The sequence below is a fragment of the Felis catus genome, chromosome A3, assembly GCF_018350175.1.
Source record: "Felis catus isolate Fca126 chromosome A3, F.catus_Fca126_mat1.0, whole genome shotgun sequence".
NCBI classification, from domain to species: Eukaryota; Metazoa; Chordata; class Mammalia; order Carnivora; family Felidae; genus Felis; species Felis catus.
Window position 1 is genome coordinate 30,745,752 of NC_058370.1, and position 21,958 is coordinate 30,767,709.

A 21,958-nucleotide genomic window follows, 5' to 3' on the forward strand; every position below is an offset into this window, starting at 1 on the left:
GCACAGTTTGGACAAAATAGAAGTACTCTTACCAATAAATATGTCTCAAAATGACAAACAAAGCTCTTCCCGTTTGATGGCTCCAGATCCCAGCAAGAAGTGACGGGCACAGGCACTATGTACAGAGTGTAAACAGTAAGGCCCTTGGACATAATGAGGGGCAGGGCCGGGTGATGGGGTATGCATGATAGAGCCTCTGTAGGGGGGAGTGGGTCCATGGGTCAATACAACAGGCTTGTATGATGGTCATCCAATCTGCCACCAAAGTTTGTTGGTGGTGTTGGCAGGTCCACTGGGTTCCTCCAGTCGGCAGTAAGGAGAAACTGTGTCCATTGAGAAGCCTTGGCCCAACGGACTTTTTCCCCAGGGGAGGCGTTGGAGAGAGCCAAGCAGGGCCTCTGTGCCCCTTCCTCCCCAGGAGAGGCAGGCCTGCCTGGCCATACTTGAGGCTGTCTACCCAGAGTTCAGAGCAGGGATGGGACAGTGTTTCTCAAACAGGGATTGGGAGCCAGTGGCCCCACGGAGCCCGAAGCCCCTTCCTCTTCAAGAAGGAGCTCCGGGCACCTGTGTCAGGAGGGGGCCAAAACTTGTCAACTTTCAAAGGCCTTACCCCGGCCCCAGTTCCTCAGGGAGGCCAGAGAGCAGCCGCCCTGATCAGTGTCCGGGTCCCTGATGCCGCACCGGCCTCTTGAACAAAGCCAGCCTCCCTCCCTGCCCTCCCCTCACCGCACCCCCAGCCCCTTTCCTCCTCTTCCAGCACGCTCCCCGGCCTAGCTCAGGGCCTAGCTCGGGGTGCTTAAATATCAGTCTCCCGGAGGTTGCTGTAATCGGCCAATTCGTAGGCCTGGCAGGTGGCGCCTTCGGCCACTTCGTGGGGGACTCCCAGGGACACCGCCTCCACCTCCGCGCGCAGGGTGCTGGCGGCCTCTGCGCGCTGCGCGCTCCCGGCGCGGATCTTGTGCGACAGGCTGGAGACCTTGGCGCGCAGCTGGGTGGTGGGTCTCCGGAACGGCCCGAGCAGCCTCCACTCGCGGAAGGCGCAGGGCGACTTGCGACGACCGGCGACAGGAGGAGCCTGCATCTCGGGCGTGCCCGGGGAGCCGGGGGCGGAGGGTGCGGTGAGGGCCAGCGGGGCTCCAGGAGGCGCGGCGTCCGGGCCGGGAGCGCATTCGGGGTGCGGGCCGCCGGTCGAGGCCCGCCAGTGGTGGCCGTAGACGCGCCAGAGGGGACGGCGGCGCCGGCGACGCCGGCACTGGCAGCGCAGCAGGCGGAGGAAGGCGCGCTTGAACTCGCGGCTGGAGCAGGGGTAGATGAGCGGGTTCACGCAGCTGTTGAAGTAGCCGAGCCAGAAGATCACCTTGAAGACGCCCTCCGAGGGCTTCAGCTGCGGGAACAGGGAGCCTGCGGGGAGGGAGGGGGCAGAGACCCACGCCTGTTAGATGCCCTCAGGCGCAAGGTCATCCACCAGGGGCTCTCAACGTATCTCCCCCAAGGGGTCCCTGAGAGAATTCGAAGGGTCCACGCACTTGGAGGAGGAAAAATCATCTTCCATTTTATTCACTTCTACCTGATATGGAGCATTTCCCTCCATGATGAGTGTAGCCAATAAACCCGAATAGAATGAGACCCAACCATAGGAAATCACGGTTCTTGTCGCTCAAAACTGGTGCTGGCTTGGCAGTTTCACATGATTCCACCCAAGATTACAGTTCCCGCAGATATTTTCCTATCACATTCAGTTGCTGCAGATGCTTTGCAATGTTGTGTATGCTCCTATTTGGAAACGACAATCATCAGAACCCACCACTAGATAACCCTGCTATTTAATGCCTTAACCCAGAAGCACATCACTTACTAGATCACAGATTTCATTCACAAATATCTTGATGTTTTCAGTGAAATCGGTTTTATTTGCAATCCTCTGTGTTTTAGCGTATGCATTTGAAAGCATAACTCTTTTTTTTTTTTTAATTTTTTTTTTTTCAATGTTTATTTTTGGGACAGAGAGAGACAGAGCATGAACGGGGGAGGGGCAGAGAGAGAGGGAGACACAGAATCGGAAACAGGCTCCAGGCTCTGAGCCATCAGCCCAGAGCCTGATGCGGGGCTCGAACTCACGGACCATGAGATCGTGACCTGGCTGAAGTCGGACGTTTAACCGACTGCGCCACCCAGGCGCCCCAAAAGCATAACTCTTAAGAAGGGCTCCTCCACAAGCTTGCCAGATGCCCAGGTAGTCTCTCGCACAAAAAAGGGTAAGAACTTTTGAATTAAATGTTGACCAAGGCGTGCCCCACATCAGGCACTGCGCTGGGCTCACAGCAAACATGGCCAGGTTCTCTCAGTAGCTATGTGCATAAAATATCAAGGGAATGAAGATGGGGTGATGGCAGTGTTCAGCATGTGGGGTGGGGGTGGGGCTGCCAAGGTTCTCACAGGATGGACTGGAGTCTGGCAGGACGAGGAGCAGGTGTTAGGAGTGGAGGGGACAGGTGGGTAAGAGGATTACAACTTTGGGGCCTGGGAGTGTCCTATGGGACACGCCGAGGAAATGTCATTTGGGACAGATGGTGAAGAGCCTTAAATGCTGGAAATTTCAGGGGCGCCTGGGTGGCTCAGTCGGTTAAACATCCGGCTTTGGCTCAGGTCATGATCTTGAGGTTCACGAGTTCCATCCCCGCGTTGGGCTCTGTGCTGACAGCTCGGAGCCTGGAGCCTGCTTCAGATTCTGTGTCTCCCTCTGTTTCTCTGCCTCTCCCCCGCTAGTGCTCTGTCTCTCTCAAAAATAATAAACATAAAAAAATTTTTTAAAAAAAATGCTGGGAATCTCTGTATTTATTTGTGAGTAGTTGGGAGTCATGGATATTTTCAAACAGGCCAGAGACAGAGCCTAGAATTAAGGCTCAATAAACACAATGCCCATGGCTGTTGGAATGCAGGTCAGGGGGGCTGTCTCAGCGGAAGTGGTCAGGCAAGCCTCTGGGGATGGCTTTGCGGGAGCAGAGCGCCAGGCAGGAGGGAGTAGGTGCACTAGTATCTGAGCGGTGTCAGAAAGACCCTCCTCACAAACTTCTCCCCTGGCATCCCCACCACGGACCTGAAAGAGTCACGTCTTCAAAAGGCACCTGACGAAATGCGAGGGCACGGCCCAGAAGGCAAAAGCCACCGTCTCATGCTCACATCCTCAGCAGCAGCAGGGGGAGGGGGAAGGTGGCGAGAGCATGGCATCCCAGGCAAAAGCTGTGGGTGGGTGCCCGTGAGGCTGAGCAGGCCAGGGGCAGGGGTCCTTGACAAGTCAAGGGACCCGCTCTCTCTTCTCTTTGCCCCCAAAGAAAAACGAGCAGGGTCCCCTCCAGAGGGGGCAGAGGCACCGTGCCCCCTTCTTTGACCCAGGAGCCCTTGCACAGCACCCACCTCCCACCATAGGGAGAATTCCTGGTACCAAGAGACACGGTGGTGGTGGCAGAAGAGGAAGGTCACACAGCAACACGAGGGACAGGCCTCCCCTACTGTGGTCATGCAGCCCTGAGCAAGTTATTTGGCCATCCAAGTCTCACGTTTTCTGTGAAATACAAGAGTATTTCTCGCCTGGGGAGTTCAGTCGGTTCAGCGTCCGACTTCAGCTCAGGTCTCGAGATCCGTGAGTTCGGGCCCCGCGTCCGGCTCTGTGCCGACAGCTCGGAGCCTGGAGCCTGCTTTGGATTCTGTGTCTCCCTCTCTCTACCCCGCCCCCGTTCGTGCTCTGTCACTGTCTCAAAAAGAAATGAACATTAAAAAAAATCAAAATAAGTAAATAAAAAGAATATTTCCTAGGAAGGGATTTGTGAAGATTAATACATCTCAGATGTAGGACTTAGAAGGCTCTTAATGAAAACACTGGTGTGTCTTTATTTTCCCTCTCCCTATTCTGTGGCTTTTGAGAGAGAACAACTCAGCCCCGGGAAGGGACGCAGCTCCCAGCTCTGGAGAGGAGCCAGGAACAGAAGCCGAGACCTGGTGGGTTCGGGGGAGGCTGGGCAATCAGTCAGCATTTGTTGAGAAGATAGTTTCCCCCAGGAGAGGAGTTGGACAGTTGTCCTCGGAATGTGGGGGCCACCAGGGTTGACCTCAGGCTCCAGGAAGGTGGCTCTCTGAATAGCATCCCTCAATGGCTGCAAAGTAAGACACAGTGCTGAAAATAACTCTGACTCAGGCCACAATACTTTTATATTTAGCGCAGGATGACAAATCAGTGGACTATGCGTTCAGCTGCGAGCCTGAAGCCGGCCAAACAGCATGGTTATCAGCGTGGTGTTTACTCAGATCGGTGGGTGATATGGAGTATTGTACTATGCCCCAGGCTGTGTTATAAACACTATTCTAATTTATGCTCAAGCAACCTGTGCAGAAGCTTGCTACAGGCTGAGAATTCCTTACACACAAAGAACTGGGAACCACTCAGCCTTTCTGCCCCAAGATTTTCCTACCGTGTCCTGCTGAGGTTCTGTCTTACTTTGGGCTCTCCCAGAAGCCGATCCTGAGACAAGGATTCAAGTGCAAGGTGCGAACTGCAGGCAACTGGGGGGCACAATCCCACTGGGAGCTCTGGGAGACCGTGAAGTTCAGGGACCTCAGAGCCATCCCACCAGTGGGGTGAGGAGGTGGGGTATCTATACACCCATTTCCATCAGTCACTGGTTGGGCTACTCCCAGGGGTGTTAATTTCCCACACTTCCTGCCTGCTGTGTGAGTGGATGATGAGGATTTTGGTGGGTGGAGAAAGCCCCTGGGCAAAGATGCCAGCAGGCCTGGGGTGCAAGTCAGCCCATGCGCCCCTCAAGGTCCAGGGGGTGGGGTGGGCGGGTCACTAACAGCATCTGGCACAATCGTTTCATGTGCTCTCTGCCCACTGTGCGCAGACATCTTGCCCGGAAGATACAGACGCCCGTGCCTGGGCTCCAGCTTCCACAGGCAACAGCACCTCTGTTCCCCTCACAAGTGGCAGTTCTGAGCCTCACACCCAGCTCTTCCCAGAGTGCTGCTGTCTGCCCTCCATGCCTCCCCGCACCCAGTCTCACTCTCCCCGCTGTCCTGCCCGTCCCCCACCGGCTCCAACCTCTCGCAAAGATCTCTGGGGTCGGAGGGGCCTGTGGGCACTTCCCGGCCCTTTGTGTGCATGGATGAAATGGGGAATTGCCCCGAGATCCCTGAGGATGGGCCTTTGGCTGACGGGCACTGTCTCTGCAATGCCGGCCTGCTGTGGGGACATCGGTGGACAAGCCCTTTTGGGGCCACCCCCAGCTTGCTGGTCCCTAGCCACTTGGACTTTCGAGCTTGTGGTACTTCAGGCCAACCTCGCCTGTCTTGCCTTCTCGTCCCTCTCCAGGGGCCTGGAGCACGCCTCTGCCAGCCCCATAGCCCAGCTACAGGAAAGCCTCAATGAGCACAGGGGGCTCTGAGACCAGGCCGCTGTGTCTCAGTACCCGGCGGCCCCCTTCTCCGTCCCCGAGCTGGCTCCTTCTCCCACTCCCCGCACTGTCCCCAACCTTCCCTGCAGGCCGAGGGCCCAGGTGTGCTAGCCCAACTTGGCAGCTGTCATTGGCTCCCACTTCTCTTCAGCAGTCTTCACTTCCGTCTTCTCCTGCATCGGCTAAACGGCCACGCTCGCTTCTTGCCGCCCTCTGGCCTCTGCTCATCCTGGATTGCCCTTCCTCTTTCCTCCACCTGTTAGTGCCAGCTCCGGAGGTGCCTCCACCTGGAAGCCCTCCTTGCGCTGCCCCTCCCAACCTGACGGTTAGGTGTACTCTCCCCATAGCACATCTTCTCACTTCTAAGGGCCAAGTAAGCTGCAGGCTACTGTCGGTTTCCTATCTTACCCTTATTATTTTTTTCCCCCAATGCTTATTTATTTTTGAGAGAGACAGAAAGAGAGAGAGACAGAGACAGAGCACGGACGGGGGAGGGACAGAGAGCGAGGGAGACACAGATCCAAAGCAGGCTCCAGGCTCCGAGCTGTCAGCACAGAGCTGGACGCGGGGCTCGAGCTCACCGACTGTGAGCTCGTGACCTGAGCCGAAGTCGGACGCCTAATGGACTGAGCCACCCAGGCGGCCCTGTCTATCTTATCTTTAAACTGGAAAGCTCTCCACGTGTGCTTGGCACATCGTTGGTGCTCCACACATTCCAAGCCCTCTCTCTGTCACACCCTGCATCCCATCCGTCACCAACAACTATTGGTCCTGGAATCCCCCCCACTTGGTGCCACCCTCAAATGACTATCCTCATCTACCCAAAGTGCCTTTTCATAGTTTTTTTTAAAAAAAGTTTTATTTATTTACTTTTGAGAGAGACAGAGATAGCGTGAGCCGGGGAGGGGCAGAGAGGGAGGGAGGGAGAGAATCCCAAGCAGGTTTCACGCTATCGGCGCTGAGGCTGATGTGGGGCTCAAACTCACGAAACCACGAGATCATGACCTGAGCTGAAACCAAGAGTCAGAGGCTCAATGGACTGAACCACCCAGGCGCTCCTCAAAGTGCCCCTCTAAGCGAGCCCCTTGCTCCAGCCCCAGAAGCCCCGCACCTTGTCCTGCACACAGCAGCTGGGGAGGTCCTTTTAAAAAATAAGCCTGAGCACTCCTTCACTTAAAACCCGGTTTCCACTGCTGACTGCAGCTCCTCGTCCTCTCTTTCTTCTCCGTACTTTGACCTTCTGCCAGCCTCTTGGGTTTCTCCTATCATCCCTGCTTAGCCAAGACTCCTATCCACTCACACCTCAGATGCCCCTTCTCAGTCTCCCCGTGTCCGCATCCTTCTGGATTTGGGTTGTACTTATCCATCCAGACCCTAACTCTGGAGCGAATCACCGGCTCCCTGAATACATTAGGGTCCCCGCCCTCAGCTCTGTCCGGGGCGTCCAGTGACCTCGCCCCTCACCCTCAGCCCGCTCTCCCGAAGTCCTGCGCCAGCCCCCTGAGCCTTTACTTCCCCGCCTTTGCCTCCTCTGGAGCAGCTGATCTCGCTTCCTGTTTCACAGAGAAAACAGAAGCTAAAGAAGCCAGGCACTTGCTCAAGCCTTCCTCACCTCTCCTCCTCCTTCGTAATAAAGGGGTCTCTCCTCCTGCCCGAGGTCAGCATCCCTGCTGATGGTGCTCTCCATCCACCAGTCCCCCGCAAGCATGCCCCTGTCACAGTTGCCCCCTCTCTGCTGGTTCTCAGGCTATGACGTCATTCTCTCTATTCGTTCTGTCCACACCTGCCGACGCCTCTTCCGCACCTGCTCCTCACTGCTTTGCTGCAACAGCCCCGCTCCTCCCAGATCCCAACCTGCAGACGCCGCTCTCATCCATCCCTGACTCCTCTCATCACAGCCGTGGCTCCCAGGGCGCCACGCTCTTGGACTTTCTACTCGGTGTCAATTTCCTTTGCTGCTTCTTCCGCACGTCTCCGCTGCAAAATGTAGGCAATGTCCTTCTCAGAAGAGTCTTTGTAATCTCTTCCCTTTGCGTTCTCCTGGCAATTTCATCCCCGCTTACTTATTTATTTAAATATTCATTTATTTTGAGATAGAGTGCAAGCAGGGGAGGGGCAGAGAGGGAGAGGGAGACACAGAATATGAGGCAGACCTTAGGCTCCGAGCGGTCAGCACAGAGCCGGACGCGGGGTTCGAACTCACGAACTGTGAGATCATGACCTGAGGCTGAACTGACTGAGCCACCCAGGTACCCCCCAGCTTGTGGTTTTAAACACTGGCTTTAGGTTGATCATACCCGCAGCTCTATTTCCGGCTCAGATGGCTCTCCCAGATTCCAGACTCAGATCCACCTGCCTCCCAGACATCTCTACTTGCGTGTCTACTGGCATTTCACACTTATCCTGACCTCATGAAGCTTACATTTCATTGGGCAAGGCCGGCAATGCATAGGATAAGCAAGGAAAATGCAACCATATCAGGTAATAAAATATGCTAAGGAGAGAACGTACTGCAAGGAAGGAAGATGGGAGGTGTGTGTTCATGAGTCTGTGGGTAGCTGGGGGTGGTGGTATAAATTTTGGGTAAGGTGGCCAGGAAAGGCCTGCTGAGAATGTGACATTTGAGTAAAGAGCTGAATGAGGCCTGTGGACACCTGGGGAAAAAATATTGCAGGGAGAGGGAACAGCAAGTGCAAAGGCCCTGAGGTGGCCCTGGCATGTTTGCAGAACAATGACGAGGCTGGCGGCTATAGAATGGAGTGACTGAGGGCAGAGAGGAAGGGCCTGAGGTCAGAACTCAATAGTACCCTACTCCAGGGGCCCTCCTACCCTGTACAAGACACTGTCATCTCCCGCCTTGAGGAACTCAGTAGCCTCCCCACTGTCTCTTGCTTGCACCCTTATACCCTGCAATCTATCCTCAACCCAGCAGCTAGAGTGATTATTTTTTTGTTTTTTTAAAATGTTTATTCATTTTGAGAGAGAAAGAGCATATGTATGTGAGGGGGAGGGGCAGAGAGAGAGAGAGAGAGAGAGAGAGACAGAGAATCCCAAGCAGGCTCTGCGCTGTCAGCACAGAGCCCGATGTGGGGCTCGAACTCACGAACGGCGAGATCATGACCAGAGCCGAAACCAAGAGTCAGATGCCTTACCGACTGAGCCACCCAGGCGACCGTAGAGCGACTCTTTAAACATATAAATGGATCATATCACTCCTTGGCCTCCCAGACTCTCTAAAAGCTGCCCTTCCTCCTCTCTGTTAAGACCCCATGACCTACACAGCTCAACATGTGGCCCCCAACCTCTCTGCTGTCCCCTCTTCCTACTTGCCCCCCAACTGTTCCAGCCACACTGCCCTCCATGTTGCTTCTTGGACATGCCGGACACGCTCCCACCCTGGGCCTTTGCACTTGCTTTTCCTTAGAATCTTCTTCCCCCAGATCCCCACAGGGCTCATGCCCTAACTTTCGTGGTGACATCTCCCTGTCTTCCCACGGAAAATTGCATGGTCTTCCCGCCCGCGACCCCCCCCCCCCCCAGCTGGCACCGTTGCTGCCCCCTGGCACTTCCTGCCGTCTCCCGTGCTATTTATTTTTCATTTTGTCCATCATCTCTCTCTGCAGCAAAGTCCACAGGGCAGGACTCGTGCCTGTTTTGCTTGGCACGGCACTCCCGTGGCCCCAGAGATCTCCTGAGCACCCCGAACACACAGTAGGTGCTGAACACTTGCTGAGTTTGCCGAAGGAGTCCCTCTTCTCTACCTTACGTGTCCAACTGGCCATCACGCCCGGGACATTCGAGTTTCTCTCTGGAGGGGGTCCCCCTCCCTTCACCTCGTTCCTGAAGCCTTTGCTTAGTCTGGCATCTCATTTTGTTTGCATGGCTGGGACTGCCCCTGGGGTCCTCTGGCCTCTCCACTCTGCACATAGCTGCTGGAGGCCTTTTCTAAAACGGGTTTCTCTCCTTATCCCTCTGAAAAGCGTGAGTGGCTTCCGGTGGCTCTGAGGACCAAGCCCAGGCTTTCTGGTGTTGCATTCGAGGCTTTTTAGGGCACGGTGCTGTCTACAGCTTGCTTCCCTCCAAAGCTGCCCCCACGCCGAAGGCTGAAGCTGCAGGCAGGACTTCCCACAGGGGCTGGCCTCCTTCTGCCTTTCTGCTTGGCCCCAACTGTTTCCTCCCACCCCGTCCTCTGGCCTCAGGTCAGATGTTCTCCCCACCAAGCCTGGGTGCCCTTTCAGGCAAGCCTGCATTTTAGTAAAATTTGTTACTGCTCTGTCTACCCTTCTAGGCTCCCGGTTTCTCGAAGGCAGGAATGAGATCGATGGCTGTTTCCAGCCTGGCCGCGAACACAGGTGCCTGACCCAGAGCAGGGGCTGAGGGGTTGTACTTAGGCGCCTGTGAGGAGAGGCAGTAAGAACGCAGGTGGGAGATGACCGCAGACCACAAACAACTCCTGCTTGCGTCTCTCTTCTCCTTGACCTTGCTCTCACGTGAGCGTCCATCAGGCTTGCTCCCACCCGCCCTTCCCCATTCCCTATACTGGGGCGCCTCTGTCAAGAGCCTAACCTAATGTCCAGGGAGGGCTGGACGTCCACCAGTCATAAAAGGCAGGGCCTCTCCTTTGTCGGCAGGTAAGTTTATCCTATGGTATGTTGGCTGGGCCAGCCTGGCCCACACACGGTTGGGGACACTGACACAGCCTGTGAGGTTTGTGTTTGGGGCCTTGATGACCACAAGCCAGTCCCCTCTCCTAAGGACCGGCGACGTCCAGGCGTAGGAGATGCTACTGAGGAGCCGGCTAGGCCTGCAGCTGGACCGATCTGGCCAAGCCTCGCTGAGGAGTGACCGCTCTGAAGCCATGGGGCGGACTGTGTGATTAACAGCACTCTTCTGGCATCACCAGAAGGAAACTTGTTCTTGGCAGAATGTCAGAATTCACAGCCAGCCTTGCTCATAACTTGCAGCCGACCATGAAATATCAGGCTGCACCCCAGCCTGCCCCCTCTCCCACCCCCTCCATCACGAGTCACTGTTCCATCCCCAGGCAGCCATTCTCTCTGGCCAGAGAGATAGAGCGGGGTTAAAAATACCACATTCAGGGGTGCCTGGGTGGCTCAGTCAGTAAAGCTTCTGACTCTTGATTTCAGCTCAGGTCGCGATCTCGTGGGTTCGTGAGTTTGAGCCCTGCATTGGGCTCTGCATTGATGGTGTGGAGCCTGCTTGGGATTCTCTGTCTCCCTCTCTCTCTGCCCCTCCCCTGCTCTCTCTCTCTCTCTGAAATAAATAAATAAACATTAAAAAAAAAATACCACATTCATTTAGATATTCAGGCATCTTCTTGCCAGCAGGGCTAGGAGAGAAGGAATTCCCAGCCCGAGACTTGCTTTCTCTCTGCCGCTTCTCTCAATGTCTCACTCAGTGGCTTTCAATAGCTCCTTTGTCAAGAGAGGCTGGGACCTCTGCCACCAGCAGACCTCTTTGCTATACTCTAAAGGGTCAGACAAGCCTAATAAAGCACACTTGAGCTGAGACCTGAAGACCTTGTGAGGCAGTGAGCCATGCATCCATCTGACGAAAGAATTCCAGACAGTGGAAAGGGAATGTGCAAAGGCCCTGAGGCAGCAGGGAACCTGAGACACTGGAGGCCGACACGGAAGTTAGGATCACTGGAACAGAGAAGGGGAAGGGGAGAGTGGTAGGAGATAAGGCCATTTTGAAGTGGGCACAATCATGGAAGGCTGTTGGGAGGAGGAGACCTGGATAGGGGCCCGTTCTCAGATGAATTGTGAGAACACAGAGGGGTGATTTGAGGGCACTGTGGGGCCAGCTGTGCCAAGCCAATTCTCTCGGATAACTTGCCTTGCCAGTTTTCCATGGTGAGAGGTAACTGGTAGGTCCCCTGGCTTGAGACGGACCAGGAATAGATCAGAAGTCCTGTGCCCCCCATGCTTGCCTCAGGATCCATGAACTCTGTGGGGCTGGCAGGGAACTACTTGTCTGGCCTTGGACACCCTTCTGTAGAAGCAGGGATATAGGCAGAGGAGCAGGTCCTAGGGACACCCTGTCAGTGGTCTTCCTTCCTTCCTTCCTTCCTTCTCCCCTCCCCCTTTTTTCCTTCCTTCTTTCTTTCCTTCTTTCCTTCCTTCTCCCCTCCTCCTTCCTTCCTTCTCCCCTCCTCCTTCCTTCCTTTTCTTCCTTTCTTGCTTTCCTTCCTTCCTTCACTCCCTCCCTCCCTCCTTCTTTCCTTCTTCCCTCCCTCCCTCTTCCTCCCTCCCTCTCTCTTCCTCTGTCTCCCTCTCTCTCTTCCTCTCTCTCTCTCATTCATAAATTCATTCATGCATTCATTCTTAGTACTTCCTAGCTCTATCTGCTGAATCAGGGACTAACTCAATATCACCGAACAGCTGAGAGCTCAGACTGTGGTCTTTAAACGATCATTTACTACTAAAAGAAACTAAGGCTCTTCAGAGAAATGGTGGCTCCCAGGTTCTGGGGGGAAAAAAGTACAAGCTGAGCCTGAAACATCTTATCAGGCATCTGAGCCTCTGACCAATCTTTTTTTTTTTTTTTTTTTAGAATTTTTTTTTTCAACATTTATTTATTTTTTTGGGACAGAGAGAGACAGAGCATGAACGGGGGAGGGGCAGAGAGAGACAGGGGGAGACAGAATCGGAAACAGGCTCCAGGCTCTGAGCCATCAGCCCAGAGCTTGACGCGGGGCTCGAACTCACGGACCGCGAGATCGTGACCTGGCTGAAGTCGGACGCTTAACTGACTGCGCCACCCAGGCGCCCCGAGCCTCTGACCAATCTTAACGGCGCCAAAGAGAATTCTTGGCCAAAGCCCTGAACCGGAATCTGATCAAGCCAGTTTATAGGAAGTGCAGAGAACAGAGGGACACATTAAATGGCACCATGCGGATGCAAACTCCAGACTGTGGGCAACTGTTTAGGACAAAAGATCTGGTTTCCTCACCAAATAAATTGCAAGGAAAAGGTGGGGAGAGGAGAATCTTACAATTTAAGAGACCTAGAAGGCAAATCAACCACCTGCAACATGTACCCTATTTGGATCCTGATTCAAACAAACCACAAATTTATGAGGCAACTGGCTACATCTGAACACTAAGTAGACAGTATTTGATATTAAACAATCATTTTTTTTTTGCATTATAATGGATTGTGATTATTTTTCAAAAAGTTCTTGCATTCTAGAAATATATATTGAAGAATTTACAGATGAACTGATATGATGTCTGGATGTTCTTTCAAAAGAATCCTCAGTGGTGGGGCAGTGGGTGGGGTTTGGGATGAACCAAGACTGGCCCTGGGTTGACGATGTTGAAGCTGGGTCATGGGGATCAAGGAGTGGAATGGTGGGTGCCGGGAGCTGGTGGAGGCGGAAGGGAGTTGTCAATCAACAGGTATAACGTTCACTTAAGATGAATAAATTCCGGGCATCTACTGTGCAACACCGTGTCTACAGTTAGCAATATCGTATCATACACTTCAAAATGCGTTAACAGGGTAGGTCTCGTGTTAAGTGTTCTTATCCTAATAAAACAAAACAAACAAAAAAGAGTGCTGTGCTTTGCCACTCAGACTCTTGTCCTGGGAGGATGTGAAGAGAGGGAGGATGTGGGTTCTACCCCTCCCTCCCTCTGTGCACATTAACTGAGCACCTACTATGTGCCAGGTTCCGCAAAGGCACGGAGAGGGGATGGCTTGCCTTTCAGGCTTTTGGGCCAGGGAACAGTGATGCCACTACTTAGGACCTGCAGCAAAGCATCCCCCACCGCTCCCCGCTGTGACCGTAGGTCCCTGCACGACCTCGGGGAACTTGGGGAGATGAGTCCTTCCACACTCTCAGATGCACATGCACATGCTACCCTCCATAGCTGGCTGCCAATGTGTGCTTTCCAGTCTGGACACCAATTCCTCAGCATGGCTCAAGCCTCTCTTCTGCCTCGTCCTGTCTTCTCTCTTTCTAATTAAGCCACAAGACGATGACAGTCAAGTTAGAAAGCACATGCGTTGCAAGAATATAGCTTGATGACTATGTGATGTGCACACCCCGATGGAATCACTGCCCAGACCAAGTTCTAGAACATTCTCGGTCCTTCAGAAGACTTCTTTTTTTTTTTATTTTTTAAAATTTACATCCAAATTAGTTAGCATATCGTGAGTTTCTTTGCTCTCTCTTCCAGTCAATACAACCTACTACACATACCCACCATTCTGATTTTTCTCATCAATGAGTGTTGCCCGCTTTTGAACTTCATACACATACAATCATCTAGTATGCATGCTTTTAACTTCAGATCTGGCTTATGTTGCCCAACACAGCGTCCGTGAAATTCATCCACCTTAACTGCAGGCAACACGGTTGTTATTTTTCCTCGCTGTATGGTAGTTCAGCCAATGAAAACACCACAATTTATCTCCCCTTTCTCCTGTTGATGGCCTCCTGTCCCATCTTGTGACCCCTCTTCTTATGGGCTCTCCATTCCACGTCTCCCAAGCCACGGGGCACCCCACAAATACCTTCACGCTTCTGTATCTACACATGTATATAGTTTCCTCTGCCCTTGTGCTTTGCGATATGTGTAAGAATATTGGCCATTACAATGCACTGTGATCAAAACATGTGCGGAGTGTTAGGGGAGCATGAAGGAGTACCTAACTAAATCTAGGGGTGGTCGGGGGTGGGCAGTGATATCACAGGGCTGAGACTGACAGTGTGGGAGGGAGGCCCGGGTATGGCTCACAGATGGCTGGAGGTGGGGTTCTGGGACTGTGGCTGGACAGTCCTGGGACTTCTGGTATCTGAGCCTCCAGACAGCTTGCACGCCCTGTATTTGAAAGGGGACTGTGCGCTCTGAGCCTCTGAGGCTGCTTTGCGTGACTGAGCACATTCTGAGGCCAATTCAGAAGCCAGTGAGGCTTGGTGACCTGCCCAACCAAAGGGAGCTCCAAGTGCAGGATGGGGGTCTGCCTGTGGTTCCTAGGGTGGGGCTGTCATGAGTGAGTGTGTGTGTGCGTGTGTGTGTGTGTGTGTGTGTGTGTGTGTGTGTGTCCCAGGGGGGAGTTCTTCTGCAGATGGGGGCTTTCCAAGGCCAGGTGCCCCCAGTTCCTTTGCTCCCCTCTGCCCACAGGGATTTCTACCCCCAAACACTGGCCCATACCTCTGGGGGGTGAGAGGACTCCTGCACTAAGTGCCCTGGGCCAGAGGCTTTAATCAGGTGTACTTCCGGCCGGCCCCAGCCTGCACCATGCCCCCTTTCTCTGGGCGTCCTCAGTGGAAGTCTTCAGGCAGCAGGTACAAACCTGCTGCCCCTCTCCAAACGTATTCCGTAAGTTTGGGTTCCTCTAGATGTCAGGAGGGGCCTTTACACAATGTCTTGTGATTTTCTAAGTTCCGCGCCAGCTTGCTGGGGTGAGGGGAGGGGGGACATATCTGAAAGGGACAGGGCTTCCAAGATCCCCTCCTCCACAGGCCCCAAGAACTGGTGACCGTATATTCTGTTGTTCAGCCTGGAACACCTTTGAGACTGAAAGGGGAGCGTCACTAGGAATCATGCCCGTCCACAGGCATAAATAACCAGGACTGGTCCTAGGCAAACCAGGATGCAGGGGCACTCTGGTGCACGGGATGGCTCAGCTGGGCATCAGCAGGGATGCCAGGCAGGTGGGCCCCCTCCCATGAGGGTGAGCGATGCTTCTTGCGTCCATACACAGCTCCCCGGGTGCCCCAGAAGGAGCCAATGCCGCCCTTCCTGGCCTTGTGTCTGGCATCTTGGGGTCAGACACGTGATAGAAAGAACATCAGGTTCTTTGAGGTGACCCTCTGCCTGCCTGTCACGTGCCCTGCTACTGCTGCTGCTGCTTATGGGGAAAGGGGACAGTGGAGGTGTGGGAGATCCCTCTCCTGGCCCCTCAGGATTTCAGGTGCGGTGTCTGCGTCTCACTCAGTCTTTTCTAGCCAGTGTCTTGGGCCCCCAGAGGCTCTGTGGTTCAGGACAACGGGTTTGTGTCTCTCTCAGCTGTCACGCTGGCCTGACCCACAGCATTTCAGGTTTATAGATGGCAGTCCCATGGCCCCAGGACCAATGACCCTCTGGGACCCTGGGATCCCTTCCTAAGGGTCTCAATGGTCTCTGGGATGTCAGGCTTGCTCACCGGCTGTGTCGCCGCTGTGGTTGTGGCTCCTACTTCCACTCAGCTTTGTGTGCAGAGGAGTGGGTGAGGGGCACCCTGGGTCTGTTTGACAACCCCTGGGTTGGGGCCCTACTAGGTGCCACAGTCTATAGCCCGAGCTGGCACACGCTGTTCTTTCTCAATCCTTCCAACTCTGGTGCTGGTCACACCCGGCATGGAGACCGGGGCCTGGGAGGAGGGGGATGCCTGTCCTCCTGGTGCTCTCCTTCTCTGTCGCTTTCTGGTTCCTTCAGAGTGGGTGCTCCCCGAAGCTCTGTCCCCAGACCCTCTCTTCTCTTTGTCCCTCCACCCTCTTTCTGCGAGACTGTACCCCATGCTCGTGCTTTGGCAACCACCTCCATTCTTGGTCCCCTTTATCTAAGTTCCCAGCATCCCCCGCCCCAGCCATATATTGGTACTTTCATACCAAGATATACCATCCCCTTGGATCCCACATTCCCGCCAAAAGTTGTTGCCCAGAATTTTCCCTGTTCCTTCAAAGAAACCTCCTTCCTCCCAGGCCTGGGCCCAGTGCTGGGGGTGTCAGGACCTCCTGGCCCCTTCTCCTTTCTGCGTAGCCCTCAGGCCACTCCTGCCCCGACTACAGGCTCTGCTCCCCCTTCTCTCTGGGGCCCTGCCCCGCCCTCCAAGCCACACCACGGCGGATCAGAACATTCTGGTTCCCTGCTTGGCCTCTGTCCTGCGTGCTCCTTAGTGCCAGATTCTACGCAATTTGGCTCCACCAGGGCTCTGGGCTCTTCCCTGGGGCTCAGGAGGCTGGGCACAGCACAGACTGGCAGGAGGGAGGAGACAAGGACACGCTGGGGGTCCCACACCAAGCGTGAGGAGCAGCAGAGATGGAAGGATTGAAAAAGAGCCAAAGGCCATGGAAATGTAGGGATGACTTCCTGGAAAAGCAGCACACGTGCTCTAAATGTAAAAAAAAAAAAAAAAAAAAAACAAACCCACAAAAACCAAAAACCAAACAAATCCAGTAGCCCTTTGTTGACTGTTAACAGTGAAAAACGTGAAAACTCTAACGTCCGGCAGAAGCCTCCATCAACACCCCACGGAACACCCTCGCACGGAATACGATACTGCTGCTAAAATGAACCAGCGTGCATAAATCTCACCAACATAATGAAAAGGCAAACTCAAGAATGATGTGCACGGCCTGATGCCATTTATACACATCCTAAAGTCACACTGTACGTTACTATGGATGGGGATGTCAGCGGTAAGAGTATAAACAGATGAATGGGGGTGACAGACTCCACATGCACTTCTCGGGAGGGAGGGAGAAAAGGAAGAAGGGACAGCAGGAGGGGACTTACTTGAGGCCGGGTTCTATTTCTTTGAAAAGAGAAAGAAAAGGTTCTGAGGCAAATATGGCAAAATGTTAACATCTGTTCAATACGGGTGATTACGGGTACAGGGGCACTTGGTATATTATCTTCTCCTTATCTGTTCATCATTCTGTAACCGCAAATAATAAAAGAACATACTTCTGTACACAGCTTGATCATTCCCTACAGGGGGCCAGTGTGAAGCGAATGGCAGAGGGGAATGAGGGCACCCGGGACGGGGCACAGCTGGGCAGGGACATGGCGGGGGTTGTTTGGGGGGAGAAAGGAGCCTGGGTGGCGAGTCTGGTCGGGGGGCAGAACGTTCTAAATCCTGGGCAGGTTTCTAAAGGGGGGGGGGGGCGCACTGGCTTTCTCCTGCCTGCCTGCTCAACCCTCCAAGTGTGTGGCTCAGTGTCCCTGCCTCCCTCTACCCCCACCGCAGCCTCTGGCTGGCTGATTTCCAAGTCAGTGATTTATTCAGCGAGCAGCTGATATATTCAGCAAGCAGCTACTACAATAGCAATGGCTTACATGGCACTCACGACATGTGACGTTTGTATGCACACGTAATAACTCACTGAACTCCTGCCGTGGCCCTGCAAGTGGGCACTGCTACCATCACCACCGTCCCGAATTTGCAGATGCGGAAACAGAGGCACAGAGAGGTTCGGGGATTTGCCCGAAGTTACACAGCGAGTCAGGGGCAGAGCTGGGACTTGAACCCAGGCTATCTGGAGCCAGAGCCTGCGGGGCTTGCTGCTGTGCTACGTTGCTCCTTACTGTGCTGGGCACTGTGGATTTGGTGACCACACAGCCTTGGACTTGAAGAGCTTCCGGCCAGTGCGGGGAGGTCAGGCACCAGCCAAGCAACACGCAGATGTGAGGGAACAGAAACTTGTCCCCCCAGGGAGAAAAATACAGAGAAGGACACGCTGAGACTGAGATGTCTGGGAAGGCCTCTCTGAAGAGGGGACATTGAAACGGAGACCTCAGGTTAGCCGGGGATGGGGGTGGGGGGAGGCAGGCTAGACAGAGGGAAGAGCAAATGCAAGGGCATGAGCTCGGTGTGGGCAAGGAACTGGAAGAGGGTCAGGGGAGCCAGAGCGCGCAGTGAGGAAGCGGCAGGGCGGCAAAGCCATGAGGCCATCACTCAAGGCCCTCCTTCCAGGAGGGGGACCCTGTGTCCGGGTCTGCCCCCGCTGTCCTGGTTTGTGCCTGCGATCCCAGCATAAATATTCATAACGTCTCATTTTGGTTTGGACAATAATAAATTTGAAGGTCACCCTCACAGGCCATGGTGGAGAGTTTGGATTTTGTTTCCAGGGCAGTGTGGAAAGCATTGAGGGGTTTTAGTAGAGAGCGACACGCTAATCTATAATGCATAAAGTTCACTCCGGCTGCTGCGTGGAGAGGGCCTGCAGGGGAGCAGGAGGGAAGCCCTTGTCCCCTTCCTGACTCAGCCGCACCGTGTGGAGGGAGCGAGGCCTGGGAAAGGCAGCTCGGGAGGCCCCAAACTGAGCTTGCAGACATGGGCAAAATGACTCAGGGCAAATGCGTCCCCAGAGATGCTGCTCCCCTTCTGCTCCCTGTGCTGACCCAGCCCAAGGCCCTGCAGGAGGGGCCTTCAGGGGTGGAACTAAGCCCCTGAGAACAGCCGCCTACCTCCCAGGACGGCAGGGGGCCTGCCGAAAGAGATAAGAAAGTTCTCAGGAAAAGGACTCCGTAAATGTCAGGAACAACCATGAACGGTATTAACTTCCCATTTGATAATTTGCCCCTCTCCCTCTCCTTCTCATGGCACACAGGCGCCCCCCCCCCCCCCCCCAAGAGGAGATTTCGGAAGTGAGAGCCCAAGGCTTTCACAGACACGGAGTGAGTGTGGGAAAAAGCAGGTGGCTTCCAGTACCTGCTAATGTACATGCATGTTGGCCTTGAATGAAAGCAGGCCCACCCACAGTGCACCCACCTCCGGGGGGGGGGCAGGGGGGCTGGCATTTACATCCGGCTGTGTGCTGGGAGGGCGGGTATGTAGAGGAACATGTACACCGCCGACCACATGCTATGGGCATGTGCCCGCACAGATTCCACCGACCTCTTATATTTAGGGGGTTCGGCTGGGAACGGCAATTCAGAGGGAGGACAGAAGTCAGAAGCCTGGAAAATGAATCCGGCAGGCACGAAATGCCTCTCGTTTGTCGCCCACCAAGTGCACCCGCCTAAGAGTCCAGGAGGGTTACTGAGTCAACCTTCCATGCTCAGGTGGAGAGGCACCCTCCACCCGGGAAGGCCATCCAAGTCCGGGTGCAGGGAAGGCACGGCCACAGGCTCAAGGCGGAAGGGAAGGGGCTGGAGAGGGGTCACTCACCAAGCGGCAGGACGAAGAAGAAGGGGAACCAGCAGAGCACGAAGACGCCCACGACGATGGCCAGCGTCTTGGCCGCCTTCTTCTCGCGGGAGAACTTGAGCAGGCGCACGGACAGAGAGCTGCGGAAGGTGTGGCCCTTGGCGCTGCGCGTCCCGTGCGCCCCGTCGGCGCCGGCGCCCGCGCCGGTGCCGGCGCCGCGACAGTGGATGCGCAGCACCACCTCGGAGGCCTTGCCGCGCTCTCGCTTGACGCCCGCCTCGAGGCTCCGCGTGGTGCTTCGAGCTACCACATACACGCGGCAGTACATGACCACGATGACGGCCATGGGCAGGTAGAAGGAGCACACCGAGGAGAAGACGGCGTAGCCTGCCTCCTCGGTGATGCCGCAGAAGCGCTCGTCAGGGGGCACCGGCTCCTTCCAGCCCAGCAGCGGCCCCACGGACACCACGAGGGCCACGGCCCAGAGCAGTGCCAGGATGGCGGCCGCCTTGCGCTCAGTCATGATCGCGGGGTACTTGAGCGAGTGGCGCACGCCCACGTACCGGTCCACCGAGATGGTGCAGAGGCTGAGGATAGAGGCCGTGCAGCACAGCACGTCCACAGCGGCCCACACGTCGCAGAAGGCCCGGCCGAAGGCCCAGAAGCCCAGAACCTCCATGGTGGCCGAAAAGGGCAGCACCGTGGCGCTCAGCAGCAGGTCGGCCACGGCCAGGTTCACAATAAAATAGTTGGTGACCGTCTGCAGGTGGCGGTTGCAGGCCACGGAGAGGATGACCAGCAGGTTGCCCGCCACGGCCGTGAGGATGAAGGCGGCCAGGAAGACGCCCACGCCCACGCCCTGCGCGCTCACCACCAGCCCCCCGACGGCCGCCGTGCCGTTCACCTCGCCGCCCGCGCCCGCGCCCCCTGGCTCCCCAGCGGAGCTCCGGTTGTCCTCGCCGCTGCCCGCGCCCACCACGCCGCCGCCGCCGCCGCCGCCGCCGGCGGCTCCCGGCACGCCGCCCACTGCCGGGCCCTCCGAGGCGGCCGCGCCGCCCGCGCCGCCCCCGCCGCCGCCCGCGCCGGAGCCCCCGGCGCTGCTGTCAGGGCGGGGTCCCTCGAAACTGACGCTCAGGAGGTCGCGGAAAGTCATCTCAACGCGCGGCCGTCGGGGGCCGGGCCCGGGCGCAGGACGAGCGGCCGGACAGGCGAGGGGCCCCGGGCATAGCCGCGGGGCTCGGGCGGCAGCCTGGCGCGCGGGTCCCGTCGGGGTCCTGCCCGAGTTGCTGTAACGCGGAGCGCGGCTGTCCGCCAGCGGAGCGGGGCCGGCGGCGCGGCGGCCGGGGCTCCCGAGGCTGGTGTCGCGGAGTCGGAGCGAAGAGCCGGGGGCCGGGGACGCACGCCGCTCTCTGAGCGTGCCCAGGCGAGCGGGCAGAGCGGCGGCTCAGGGGCCGGGCAGTGCAGGCAAAGCCACTGCGGCGCTCGCTTTCCACCGGGCGCGGGGGGCGGGACGGAGGAGGGGCAGCGCCGGGAAGGAGGAGGGGGCGGTCGGCGCCGAGGGAGGGGGCGCCCCACTCGCCGGGAGAAGGGGCAGTGCGCGCCGGGCTAGCGGCAGTTCTGGGGTCCGGAGGGGCCGCGGCGCTGACGCCCTCTCCGGCCCCGAGGCAGCAGGTCGCCGCTGGTGCCCCCCCACCGCCCTCTCTTCTGGCGGTCAGCTCCGCACCCCTTCCCGCGCCCCTTCCCGCGCCTCTGGCGGACCTCCTCCCCTTTGCCCCTCCGCCGCGTCCCCTTTCCTCCCGCCCTTTCCCCCTGACTCTCGGTCACTCGCTGGTGCCCTTGGGCGCGCGGAGCGGAGACGGCGCGGTTCCCGGGTCCCCGGGCTCTCGGGCTCCCGGCTCTGGCCGCCAGAGAGCAGCAAGCGCCCGGGATCTGCGGACTGCGGACTGGACCGCGCAGTACCGCGGCGGGTCGCCTCCTGGGATTGCCTGGATGGATCTGCCGCACCTCCTCACTCCTTTCAAGCCGCCGGCCGGGCGAGGGTCTCAAACACCTCCGTCCAGTGCCGTGGAGTGGAGAGAGACCGGGAGGGATCAGATGCCAGTGCTGGCCTGTGATGGGAAAAGGATCAAAAGACTATATGGTTAAGGCCCTCGGACCCTGCCCACCACACATCGGTTCGCATATACCAACTTCTGCATTGTTACTTTGCTTCCTATCAGAAGTTGTAATAAAACTTCTTTGCTACACTACATAAGTGGCCTTCTTCTGGGGAGGGAGGGTTTTAAGTGCAGGAGGGTGGGAAAGGGCACTTGGCCCGATGGTTAAAGAGTGGGGGTGGGAGGGGTGGGTGGGCAGACTGTCTGACTCCACATCTGGGCTGTGTCCCATATGAGCTCTTTGACTTCTTTGTGTCTCAGTTCTTCATCTGTAAAATGAGGATAAGAGAAGTTAGTGTCTATTTAATGATGTGAACACTGGATAAGTTAATGTGCATTGAAGCCTGAGAACGGTGCCTGGGTTTGTTGGCTGAGTGAGGCTTGGCAGGGCAAGATTTGGACAGGGAGGGCTGAGGGCCGAGGGGTTGTGGAGCTGGTATGAACCGGAGACCCAGGTGGAGGGTTGGGT

The 21,958-nt window shown here is 56.2% G+C and overlaps 1 protein-coding gene across 1 annotated transcript; it reads right to left on the minus strand.

Annotated features, from left to right (window-relative positions):
• Positions 1 to 6: 6 nt before the first annotated feature.
• ADRA1D (adrenoceptor alpha 1D) lies at positions 7 to 20,648 on the minus strand. Its single transcript, XM_023251427.2, has 2 exons — positions 19,355 to 20,648; positions 7 to 1,401 (listed from the first exon to the last, which is right to left on the minus strand). The coding sequence occupies exons 1-2, from the start codon at positions 20,484 to 20,486 to the stop codon at positions 797 to 799; spliced, it is 1,737 nt and encodes a 578-aa protein (XP_023107195.2). The 5' UTR covers positions 20,487 to 20,648; the 3' UTR covers positions 7 to 796.
• Between the last annotated feature and the right edge of the window lie 1,310 nt (positions 20,649 to 21,958).

Bases quoted from the DNA above. Each gene is read 5' to 3' on its own strand.
- ADRA1D (XM_023251427.2), bottom strand. From the start codon at position 20,486: ATGACTTTCCGCGACCTCCTGAGCGTCAGTTTCGAGGGACCCCGCCCT. The intron at 1,402-19,354 runs GTGAGTGACCCC...CCCTCCCCGCAG, and splicing joins CTTCTTCGTCCTGCCGCTTG to GCTCCCTGTTCCCGCAGCTG.